The sequence below is a fragment of the Oncorhynchus mykiss genome, chromosome 5, assembly GCF_057628025.1.
Source record: "Oncorhynchus mykiss isolate SJ-2025 chromosome 5, ASM5762802v1, whole genome shotgun sequence".
Lineage (NCBI taxonomy): Eukaryota > Metazoa > Chordata > Actinopteri > Salmoniformes > Salmonidae > Oncorhynchus > Oncorhynchus mykiss.
In genome coordinates this window covers 6952501-6964920 of record NC_143026.1, presented here as the reverse complement: position 1 = coordinate 6964920, position 12420 = coordinate 6952501, and the positions used below count along the sequence as shown (strand labels likewise).

General features: G+C 50.2%; 1 protein-coding gene across 3 annotated transcripts in view; it reads left to right on the top strand.

Annotated features, from left to right (window-relative positions):
- Positions 1-12420, top strand: part of LOC110524941 (protein Shroom3) — a 147179-nt gene that overhangs the window by 19345 nt on the left and 115414 nt on the right. For all 3 annotated transcript variants that reach the window (XM_090233637.1, XM_090233636.1, XM_036976676.2), the window contains exon 2: positions 1934-2088. In XM_090233637.1, the coding sequence (XP_090089763.1) occupies positions 1934-2088 (155 nt within the window). The remainder of the gene's footprint in view (positions 1-1933; positions 2089-12420) is intronic.

The following is a 12420-nucleotide window of genomic DNA, read 5'->3' as shown; positions in this document are numbered from 1 at the left end:
GGACTAAACACCTCCCTCTGCAACTGGATCCTGGACTTCCTGACGGGGCCGCCCCTAGGTGGTAAGGGTAGGCAACAACACATCCGCCAAGCTGAGCCTCAACACGGGGGCCCCTCAGGTGTGCGTGCTTAGTCCTCTCCTGTACTCCCTGTTCACCCCATAACGTGCTACAGAGGATAGTGCGTACGGCCCAGTACATCACTAGGGCCAAGCTTCCTGCCATCCAGGACCTATATACTAGGCGGTGTCAGAGGAAAGACCAAAAAATTGTCAAAGACTCCAGTCACTCAAGCCATACATTATTATTTTTGTTTATTTGGTAAAAATGTTCTTAACTCTATTTCTTGAACTGCATTGTTGGTTAAGGGTTTGTAAGTGAGCATTTCACGGTAAGGTCTACACCTGTTGAAATCGGCGCATGTGACAAAGTTTCATTTGATTTTGATTATCAAGTGCTTGTCAAATTGTGAATGAGAGACTGATGAAGTGTGTACAGCCTGCGCAAAAAAACTAAGCAGAGCTCATGACTCATATCATCATTAGTCTCATCATGCAGCCTTACAATGTATTAAACATCTAAACATATAGCCCAACGTTTGTAGAACAACTTACATTAATAACTCTAAATTAAGCATATAGTAATACCTATTTCTTTGTTAACCGCTCAACACAGAACAGCCCAATATGTGCACTCCCTCAAATCGTTTAGAGAAAACAGGTATATTTTATTCTGATTTTTTTTAAATTGTATTCTTCATACTATAAAATAATGCCACGGAATTATAAGCAAATCGTATCAGCTAAATGAACTAGTCGTAGCCCACAGCCATATGGCATAGCCAGATCAGGACCTAACATAAGGACAACTCAGAGTTGAACAGAAGCTGCTCCACTCGGGAGCCCACTGAGATGCAGTGTCTTAGACCGCTGCTCCACTCTGGAGCCCACTGAGATGCAGTGTCTTAGACCGCTGCTCCACTCGGGAGCCCACTGAGATGCAGTGTCTTAGACCGCTGCTCCACTCTGGAGCCCACTGAGATGCAGTGTCTTAGACCGCTGCTCCACTCGGGAGCCCACTGAGATGCAGTGTCTTAGACCGCTGCTCCACTCTGGAGCCCACTGAGATGCAGTGTCTTAGACCGCTGCTCCACCCTGGAGCCCACTGAGATGCAGTGTCTTAGACCGCTGCTCCACTCGGGAGCCCACTGAGATGCAGTGTCTTAGACCTCTGCTACACTCGGGAGCCCACTGAGATGCAGTGTCTTAGACCACTGCTCCACTCGGGAGCCCACTGAGATGCAGTGTCTTAGACCGCTGCTCCACTCGGGAGCCCACTGAGATGCAGTGTCTTAGACCGCTGCTCCACTCAGGAGCCCTCTGAGATGCAGGACCTTAGACCACTGCTCCCCTCGGGAGCCCACTGAGATGCTGTGTCTTAGACCTCTGCACCACTCGGGAGCCCACGTGAGGAGGTCCTCTTGTAGGAGAATATGAGGGAGATAGTGATAGCTCTATAGGTCCAAATAGAGAGTTGTAACTCTGAAGTCAGGTGTTAGGTTAGTTTAGCCTTAAGGTCAATGAAGACCTTCATGGTGTAACTATACTAAAGTGTGTGTGTGTGTGTGTGTGTGTGTGTGTGTGTGTGTGTGTGTGTGTGTGTGTGTGTGTGTGTGTGTGTGTGAGAGAGAGTCAGTCAGTCAGTCAGTCAGTCAGTCAGTCAGTCAGTCAGTCAGTCAGTCAGTCAGTCAGTCAGTCAGTCCGTCAGTCCGTCCTTCCTTCTCCAAGTCTGGTGCGGAGTGATCTGGTACCAGTATCCTAGATGTTCGTTATTCTGCCATGTCCTCCTCAACCCCTACATCTGCTCTAGAGGCTCCTCTACTGATTTCTGTGATCTGAAACAGAAATGTATTCTTCTCTCTCCTCTTCAATCCAGGTTGAGGGAGGTGGGAAGGCGGACCTGTTGGAACACCCCCTGTTGCCAGGTGACCAGGTGGTTGTCATTAACGACGTGGAGCTCAGTGGATTCAGGCAGGAAGCCATCTCATTGGTCAAAGGATCCTACAAGACTCTTCGACTCACTGTTCGCAGGTATGTTAACTAAAACTCCATCATCCAATCACATGCTCTGTCTGTCTGTCTGTCTCTGTCTCTGTCTCTGTCTCTGTCTCTGTGTGTCCCCTCCTCTCAATCTGTCACCACAACCATTATCAAACGGCCGATTCAGATTTCATGTTTTTGGTCTTGTTTTTATCCTGCAAATCACATCATGTTGAAAGGCATTGGTTTGGTCACACCAGGTGAGAGGTGTTGGTTTGGTCACACCAGGTGAGAGGTGTTGGTTTGGTCACACCAGGTGAGAGGTGTTGGTTTGGTCACACCAGATGAGAGGTGTTGGTTTGGTCACACCAGGTGAGAGGTGTTGGTTTGGTCACACCAGGTGAGAGGTGTTGGTTTGGTCACACCAGGTGAGAGGTGCTGGTTTGGTCACACCAGGTGAGAGGTGTCGGTTTGGTCACACCAGGTGAGAGGTGTCGGTTTGGTCACACCAGGTGAGAGGTGTCGGTTTGGTCACACCAGGTGAGAGGTGTCGGTTTGGTCACACCAGGTGAGAGGTGTCGGTTTGGTCACACCAGGTGAGAGGTGTCGGTTTGGTCACACCAGGTGAGAGGTGTCGGTTTGGTCACAACAGGTGAGAGGTGTCGGTTTGGTCACACCAGGTGAGAGGTGTCGGTTTGGTCACACCAGGTGAGAGGTGTCGTTTTGGTCACACCAGGTGAGAGGTGTTGGTTTGGTCACACCAAACGAACATCACCATTTCACACTGACATCGCCATTTAACACCAACATCACCATTTTACACTGACATCACCATTTACACTGACATCACCATTTTACACTGACATCACCATTTACACTGACATCACCATTTACACTGACATCACCATTTACACTGACATCACCATTTTACACTGACATCACCATTTTACACTGACATCACCATTTACACTGACATCACCATTTTACACTGACATCACCATTTTACACTGACATCACCATTTTACACTGACATCACCATTTTATGTCTATAATGACCTCACCCTCCCCAGTCTGATGTCTATAGTGACCTCACCCTCCCCAGTCTGATGTCTATAATGACATCACCCTTCCCAGTCTGTTGTCTATAGTGACCTCACCCTCCCCAGTCTGATGTCTATAGGGACCTCACCCTCCCCAGTCTGATGTCTATAATGACCTCACCCTCCCCAGTCTGATGTCTATAGTGACCTCACCCTCCCCAGTCTGATGTCTATAGTGACCTCACCCTCCCCAGTCTGATGTCTATATTGACCTCACCCTCCCCAGTCTGATGTCTATAGTGACCTCACCCTCCCCAGTCTGTTGTCGAAAGTGACCTCACCCTCCCCAGTCTGATGTCTATAATGACCTCACCCCCCTCACCCTCCCAGTCTGATGTCTATAGTGACCTCACCCTCCTCACCTTCCCCAGTCTGATGTCTATAATGACCTCACCCTCCCCAGTCTGATGTCTATAGTGACCTCACCCTCCCCAGTCTGTTGTCGAATGTGACCTCACCCTCCCCAGTCTGTTGTCGAAAGTGACCTCACCCTCCCCAGTCTGATGTCTATAATGACCTCACCCTACTCACCCTCCCCAGTCTGATGTCTATAATGACCTCACCCTCCCCAGTCTGATGTCTATAATGACCTCACCCTCCCCAGTCTGATGTCTATAATGACCTCACCCTCCCCAGTCTGATGTCTATAGTGACCTCACCCTCCCCAGTCTGATGTCTATAGTGACCTCACCCTCCCCAGTCTGATGTCTATAGTGTCCTCACCCTCCCCATTCTGATGTCTGTAGTGACCTCACCCTACCCAGTCTGATGTCTATAATGACCTCATCCTCCCCAGTCTGATGTCTATAATGACCTCACCCTCCTCACCCTCCCCAGTCTGATGTCTATAGTGACCTCACCCTCCCCAGTCTGATGTCTATAATGACCTCACCCTCCCCAGTCTGATGTCTATAGTGACCTCACCCTCCCCAGTCTGATGTCTATAGTGTCCTCACCCTCCCCAGTCTGATGTCTATAGTGACCTCACCCTCCCCAGTCTGATGTCTATAGTGACCTCACCCTCCCCAGTCTGATGTCTATAGTGTCCTCACCCTCCCCAGTCTGATGTCTATAGTGACCTCACCCTCCCCAGTCTGATGTCTATAATGACCTCACCCTCCCCAGTCTGATGTCTATAGTGTCCTCACCCTCCCCAGTCTGATGTCTATAGTGACCTCACCCTCCCCAGTCTGATGTCTATAGTGACCTCACCCTCCCCAGTCTGATGTCTATAGTGACCTCACCCTCCCCAGTCTGATGTCTATAGTGACCTCACCCTCCCCAGTCTGATGTCTATAGTGACCTCACCCTCCCCAGTCTGATGTCTATAATGACCTCACCCTCCCCAGTCTGATGTCTATAATGACCTCACCCTCCTCACCCTCCCCAGTCTGATGTCTATAATGACCTCACCCTCCCCAGTCTGATGTCTATAATGACCTCACCCTCCCCAGTCTGATGTCTATAGTGACCTCACCCTCCCCAGTCTGATGTCTATAATGACCATGATTCAGAACAGATAATAGGCCAGGCAGTGCTGGGTTCTAGTGTGTGTGTGTGTGTGTGGTGGGATCATGGCTGAACCCCCCCCCCCCCCCCCACAGCTCTTTAGTTGTCTCCATAACAGCAGCCCTGTGACATGCTGGACACGCTGTGGAGCGGAGGGTGAAAATAGTCCTTCCTATTGGTTCTGTCCCCACTGGACTGGGCCAAGTCAACCAGCCTTAAGCCTTTCCTGTCTTCCCGAGCTTCAGAATAACCCATGAATATACCCAGCACACACTTCCTGGTTCACGTGCAGACACACCCATACACCACTTGCACATCACACTGACACTTTTATTTAGACTGAATGAGCCGTGTGTTAATATGTAATAAGTACAATACTTTTTCATCTATATTCACAGTAGTAGAGGATCAAGGATTTAGGCTCGTTAAGGAAGCTATTTCTTAATGCTAACTAAAAGCCAGGCAGTAATGTAATGCACTGTGTTTCCCCCAGGAGGCACACTCTATAAGAGTTGTCAGAGTATGTTGTTAGAGAGAGAAAGAGAGAGAGAGAGAGACTGGAGAGAAGAGAGAGAGACTGGAGAGAAGAGAGAGAGAGAGAGAGAGTCTGAAGAGAAGAGAGAGTCTGGAGAGAAGAGAGAGTCTGGAGAGAAGAGAGAGTCTGGAGAGAAGAGAGAGTCTGGAGAGAAGAGAGAGTCTGTCTATAATGAGAGAGAGAGAGAGCCTGGAGAGAAGAGAGAGAGCACATCGCTACAACACTGTATATAGACATAATATTATCTCTGTGAATGTAATGTTTTACTGTTCATTTGTATTGTTTATTTCACTTTTGTTTATTATCTACTTCACTTGCTTTGGCAATGTTAACATGTGTTTCCCATGCCAATAAAGCCCTTAAATTGAATTGAATTGATTGCCTGAAGAGAAGAGAGGGAAAGGGAGAGAGAGAGGGAGAGATACGTGAACTGAAGATGGTGAATCTGTGTTTACCAGCCTCAGGCAGCTTTAAGGCACATGACCCCTGACTGGCTAGCTAGGGTCCGTCCAGTCAGTGTGCCTATAGCCTCGTCCAGTCAGTGTGCCTATAGCCTCGTCCTGTCTAAGTGGGGAGTGGGAACGACAAAGGCCAGGCAACCAAAGCATACCAGACACTCTGCAACCACTGCACACAGGCCAGGCTAGCCACACCACTAAAAGTAGTGCATTATATCGGGACTAGGTTGCCATTTCAGGCTGGATAGCCTGTCCCTATTGTCCCTGGCTCTGACTGAATGGATAGCCTGTCCCTATTGTCCCTGGCTCTGACTGAATGGATAGCCTGTCCCTATTGTCCCTGGCTCTGACTGAATGGATAGCCTGTCCCTATTGTCCCTGGCTCTGACTGAATGGATAGCCTGTCCCTATTGTCCCTGGCTCTGACTGAATGGATAGCCTGTCCCTATTGTCCCTGGCTCTGACTGAATGGATAGCCTGTCCCTATTGTCCCTGGCTCTGACTGAATGGATAGCCTGTCGCGGAGTGCTTGCCAGTCGATAGCGGAGTGCTCGTCAGTCGATAGCGGAGTGCTCGTCAGTCGATAGCGGAGTGCTCGTCAGTCGATAGCGGAGTGCTCGTCAGTCGATAGCGGAGTGCTCGTCAGTCGATAGCGGAGTGCTTCCCGGGTCGATAGCGGAGTGCTTGCCAGTCGATAGCGGAGTGCTCGTCAGTCGATAGCGGAGTGCTCGTCAGTCGATAGCGGAGTGCTCGTCAGTCGATAGCGGAGTGCTCGTCAGTCGGTAGCGGAGTGCTCGTCAGTCGATAGCGGAGTGCTTCCCGGGTCGATAGCGGAGTGCTTGCCAGTCGATAGCGGAGTGCTCGTCAGTCGATAGCGGAGTGCTCGTCAGTCGATAGCGGAGTGCTCGTCAGTCGATAGCGGAGTGCTCGTCAGTCGATAGCGGAGTGCTCGTCAGTCGATAGCGGAGTGCTTCCCGGGTCGATAGCGGAGTGCTTGCCAGTCGATAGCGGAGTGCTCGTCAGTCGATAGCGGAGTGCTCGTCAGTCGATAGCGGAGTGCTCGTCTGTCGATAGCGGAGTGCTCGTCAGTCGATAGCGGAGTGCTCGTCAGTCGATAGCGGAGTGCTCGTCAGTCGATAGCGGAGTGCTCGTCAGTCGATAGCGGAGTGCTCGTCAGTCGATAGCGGAGTGCTTCCCGGGTCGATAGCGGAGTGCTTCCCGGGTCGATAGCGGAGTGCTCGCCAGTCGATAGCGGAGTGCTCGTCAGTCGATAGCGGAGTGCTCGTCAGTCGATAGCGGAGTGCTCGTCGGTCGATAGCGGAGTGCTCGTCGGTCGATAGCGGAGTGCTCGTCGGTCGATAGCGGAGTGCTCGTCGGTCGATAGCGGAGTGCTCGTCGGTCGATAGCGGAGTGCTCGTCGGTCGATAGCGGAGTGCTCGTCGGTCGATAGCGGAGTGCTCGCCGGTCGATAGCGGAGTGCTCGCCGGTCGATCGCGGAGTGCTCGCCGGTCGATCGCGGAGTGCTCGCCGGTCGATAGCGGAGTGCTCGCCGGTCGATAGCGGAGTGCTCGCCGGTCGATAGCGGAGTGCTCGCCGGTCGATAGCGGAGTGCTCGCCGGTCGATAGCGGAGTGCTCGCCGGTCGATAGCGGAGTGCTCGTCAGTCGATAGCGGAGTGCTCGTCAGTCGATAGCGGAGTGCTCGTCAGTCAATAGCGGAGTGCTCGTCAGTCGATAGCGGAGTGCTCGTCAGTCGATAGCGGAGTGCTTCCCGGGTCGATAGCGGAGTGCTTGCCAGTCGATAGCGGAGTGCTCGTCAGTCGATAGCGGAGTGCTCGTCAGTCGATAGCGGAGTGCTCGTCAGTCGATAGCATGATTGCATGAGAAACATATGTTAACATTGCCAAAGCAAGTGAGGTATATAATATACAGAAGTGAAATAAACAATACAAATGAACAGGAAACATTACTCACAAAAGTTCCAAAAATAATAAAGACATGGCAAATGTCATATTATGTGCAAATAGTTATCTCTCTCTGTTACAGACTGAGAGGGGGAGGGGAGGGAGGAATCCGCCCAGCAACATAGAGTGGCAGGATGCTCATTTACATTGAAGTCCAGAGTCCATGATAGGAGAGAGAGGGGAGAGAGAGAGAGGAGAGAGAGAGGAGAGAGAGGAGAGAGAGAGGAGAGAGAGGAGAGAGAGGAGAGAGGAGAGAGAGAGAGAGACTCAGAGAGAGAGAGAGACTCAGAGAGAGAGAGAGACTCAGAGAGAGAGAGAGACTCAGAGAGAGAGAGAGAGAGAGAGAGAGAGAGAGAGACTCTGAGACACCAGCCTACCACTCTCTACAAGCCTACCACTGTCTACCATCCTACCACTACCTCCTACAGTCTACCAGCCTACCACTGTCTACCAGCCTACCACTATCTACCATCCTACCACAGCCTCCTACTGTCTACCAGCCTACCACTGTCTACCACTGTCTGCCAGCCTACCACTGTCTACCAGTCTACCACTATCTACCACTGCCTACCACTGCCTACCACTATCTACCACTGCCTACCACTCTCTACCATTGTCTGCCAGCCTACCACTGTCTAACACTATCTACCACTGCCTACCACTGCCTACCAGACTACCACTGTTTACCAGCCTACCAATGTCTACCACTGTCTACCTGCCTACCGCTGTCTAACACTGCCTACCACTGCCTACCAGCCTACCACTGTCTACCTGTCCACCACCCTACCACTACCTACCACTGTCTACCATTGTCTACGATTGTCTACCACTATCTACCATGGCCTACCACTGTCTACCACTGCCTACCTCTCTCTACCACTGCCTACCACTATCTACCACTGCCTACCATGCCTACCACTGTCTGCCACTGTCTACTAGCCTACCACTGCCTACCACTGCCTACGACTGTCTACTAGCCTACCATTGACTATCACTGTCTACCACTGTCTGCCACTATTTACCACTATCTACCACTGCCTACCACTCTCTACCACTGTCTACCACTGTCTACTAGCCTACCACTGCCTACCATTACCTACCACTGTCTGCCACTGTCTACTAGCCTACCACTGGCTACCACTGCCTACTACTGTCTACTGCTGCCACCTACCACTGCCTACCACTGGCTACCACTGCCTACCACTGTCTACCACTGCCACCTACCACTGCCTACCAAAATCTACCACTGCCTACCACTGCCCACCACTGTCTACCACTGCCTACCACTGTCTACCACAGCCTACCACTGTCTACCACTGCCTACCACTGCCTACCACAGTCTACCACTGTCTACTAGCCGACCACTGCCTACCACTTCCTACCACTCTCTTCCACTGTCTACCACTGTCTACTAGCCTACCACTGCTTACCATTGCCTACCACCTTCTACCACTGTCTACTAGCCTACCACTGGCTACCACTGTCTACGACTGTCTACTAGCCTACCACTGCCTACCATTGCCTACCACTGCCTACCACTGTCTACTAGCCTACCACTGCCCACCACTGTCTACCACTCTCTACTAGCCTACCACTGCCTACCACTGTCTACTAGCCTACCACTGCCTATACCACTGCCTACCACTGCCTACCACTGTCTGCCACTATTTACCACTATCTACCACTGCCTACCACTCTCTACCACTGTCTGCCACTGTCTACTAGCCTACCACTGGCTATCACTGCCTACCACTATCTACCACTGCCACCTACCACTGCCTACCAATATCTACCTCTTCCTACCACTGCCTACCACAGTCTACCACTGTCTACTAGCCTACCACTGGCTACCACTGCCTACCACTGCCCACCACTGTCTACCACTGCTGCCTACCACTGCCCACCACTGTCTACCACTGTCTACTCGTCTACCACTGTCTACTAGCCGACCACTGCCTACCACTTCCTACCACTGTCTACTAGCCTACCACTGCCTACCACTGCCTACCACTGCCTACCACTGTCTACCACTGTCTACCACTGTCTACTAGCCTACCACTGTCTGCCACTGTCTGCCACTGTCTACTAGTCTACCACTGTCTACCACTGTCTACTAGCCTACCACTGCCTACCATTGCCTACCACTGTCTGCCACTGTCTACTAGCCTACCACTGCCTACCACTGCCTACGACTGCCTACCACTGCCTACCACTGCCTACCACTGTCTACCACTGCCTACCACTGTCTACCACTGCCTACCACTGCCTACCACTGCCTACCACTGCCTACCACTGTCTACCACTGCCTACCACTGCCTACGACTGTCTACCATTGTCTACCACTGCCTACCACTATCTACCTCTGCCTACTACCACTATCTACCACTGCCTACCACTGTCTACCACTGTCTACTAGCCTACCACTATCTACCACTGTCTACCACTGCCTACCACTGTCTACCACTGCCTACCACTGTCTACTACTATCTACCACTGCCTACCACTGCCTATCACTGTGGGATCAGAAGACTGAGAAGTAGTTGCACAACTTCAGACTTTGGACACAGCAGTTCTCTAGAGGGGAAGGGAGGGACGCGAACAAGAAGGAGGCATGATAATTACCTAAGAACCGGAGTCATTCCAGGTTACTGATGCTGGAGTTATCAGTGAGTACAGGATTACAGGTTACTGATGCTGGAGTTAACAGTGAGTACAGGATTACAGGTTACTGATACTGGAGTTAACAGTGAGCACAGGATTCCAGGTTACTGATGCTGGAGTTAACAGTGAGTACAGGATTACAGGTTACTGATGCTGGAGTTAACAGTGAGTACAGGATTACAGGTTACTGATGCTGGAGTTAACAGTGAGTACAGGATTCCAGGTTACTGATGCTGGAGTTAACAGTGAGTACAGGATTACAGGTTACTGATGCTGGAGTTAACAGTGAGCACAGGATTACAGGTTACTGATGCTGGAGTTAACAGTGAGTACAGGATTCCAGGTTACTGATGCTGGAGTTAACAGTGAGTACAGGATTACAGGTTACTGATGCTGGAGTTAACAGTGAGCACAGGATTACAGGTTACTGATGCTGGAGTTAACAGTGAGTACAGGATTACAGGTTACATGCTAACCAGGATTACATGCTAACCTGTTCAACTGAGGGACACTGACTGAAAGCAGATGAATCTGCCTGGAAGGAACCCAGATGGACTTCAGTTGACATGCTCTAGTCATGTACTTGTATCTCTCTGTCAACTGTGATGTAACACAGTCTGTTTGTCTGGTCTTCCTGACTGATGGTGACTCTCTCTCTGTGCTGTGGACTAGCTGAACCTGTTCTGAGGTGACAGGAAGTTTGGATATTGTAATTGTCCTATGTGGATAGGACTTGGGACTTGACTCTGGTCATTATTGGATGGAATAATCCGAGGATGGAGGAGAACCCAGACATCAGTAGTGATTCTGACAGGTATGTGGATGGCCTCTGTACACACCTAACAGCAGATAGACCTACTGGTATGTGGATGGCCTCTGTACAAACCTAACAGCAGGATAGACCTACTGGTATGTGGATGGCCTCTGTACAAACCTAACTGCAGATAGACCTACTGGTATGTGGATGGCCTCTGTACAAACCTAACAGCAGGATAGACCTACTGGTATGTGGATGGCCTCTGTACAAACCTAACAGCAGGATAGACCTACTGGTATGTGGATGGCCTCTGTACAAACCTAACTGCAGATAGACCTACTGGTATGTGGATGGCCTCTGTACAAACCTAACAGCAGATAGACCTACTGGTATGTGGATGGCCTCTGTACAAACCTAACTGCAGATAGACCTACTGGTATGTGGATGGCCTCTGTACAAACCTAACAGCAGATAGACCTACTGGTATGTGGATGGCCTCTGTACAAACCTAACTGCAGATAGACCTACTGGTATGTGGATGGCCTCTGTACAAACCTAACTGCAGATAGACCTACTGGTATGTGGATGGCCTCTGTACAAACCTAACTGCAGATAGACCTACTGGTATGTGGATGGCCTCTGTACAAACCTAACTGCAGATAGACCTACTGGTATGTGGATGGCCTCTGTACAAACTTAACTGCAGATAGACCTACTGGTATGTGGATGGCCTCTGTACAAACCTAACAGCAGATAGACCTACTGGTATGTCATCTACAAGTCCATGCTAGGTAAAGCTCCGCCTTATCTCAGTTCACTGGTTACGATGGCAACACCCATCCGTAGCACGCGCTCCAGCAGGTGTATCTCACTGATCATCCCTAAAGCCAACACCTCATTTGGCCGCCTTTCGTTCCAGTTCTCTGCTGCCTGTGACTGGAACGAATTGCAAAAATCGCTGAAGTTGGAGACTTTTATCTCCCTCACCAACTTCAAACATCTGCTATCTGAGCAGCTAACCGATCGCTGCAGCTGTACATAGTCTATTGGTAAATAGCCCACCCATTTTCACCTACCTCATCCCCATACTGTTTTTATTTATTTATTTTTCTGCTCTTTTGCACACCAATATCTCTACCTGTACATAACCATCTGATCATTTATCACTCCAGTGTTAATCTGCATAATTGTAATTATTTGCCTACCTTCTCATGCCTTTTGCACACAATGTGTATATATAGACTCCCCTTTTTTCTACTGTGTTATTGACTTGTTAATTGTTTACTCCATGTGTAACTCTGTGTTGTCTGTTCACACTGCTATGCCTTATCTTGGCCAGGTCGCAGTTGCAAATGAGAACTTGTTCTCAACTAGCCTACCTGGTTAAATAAAGGTGTTCTC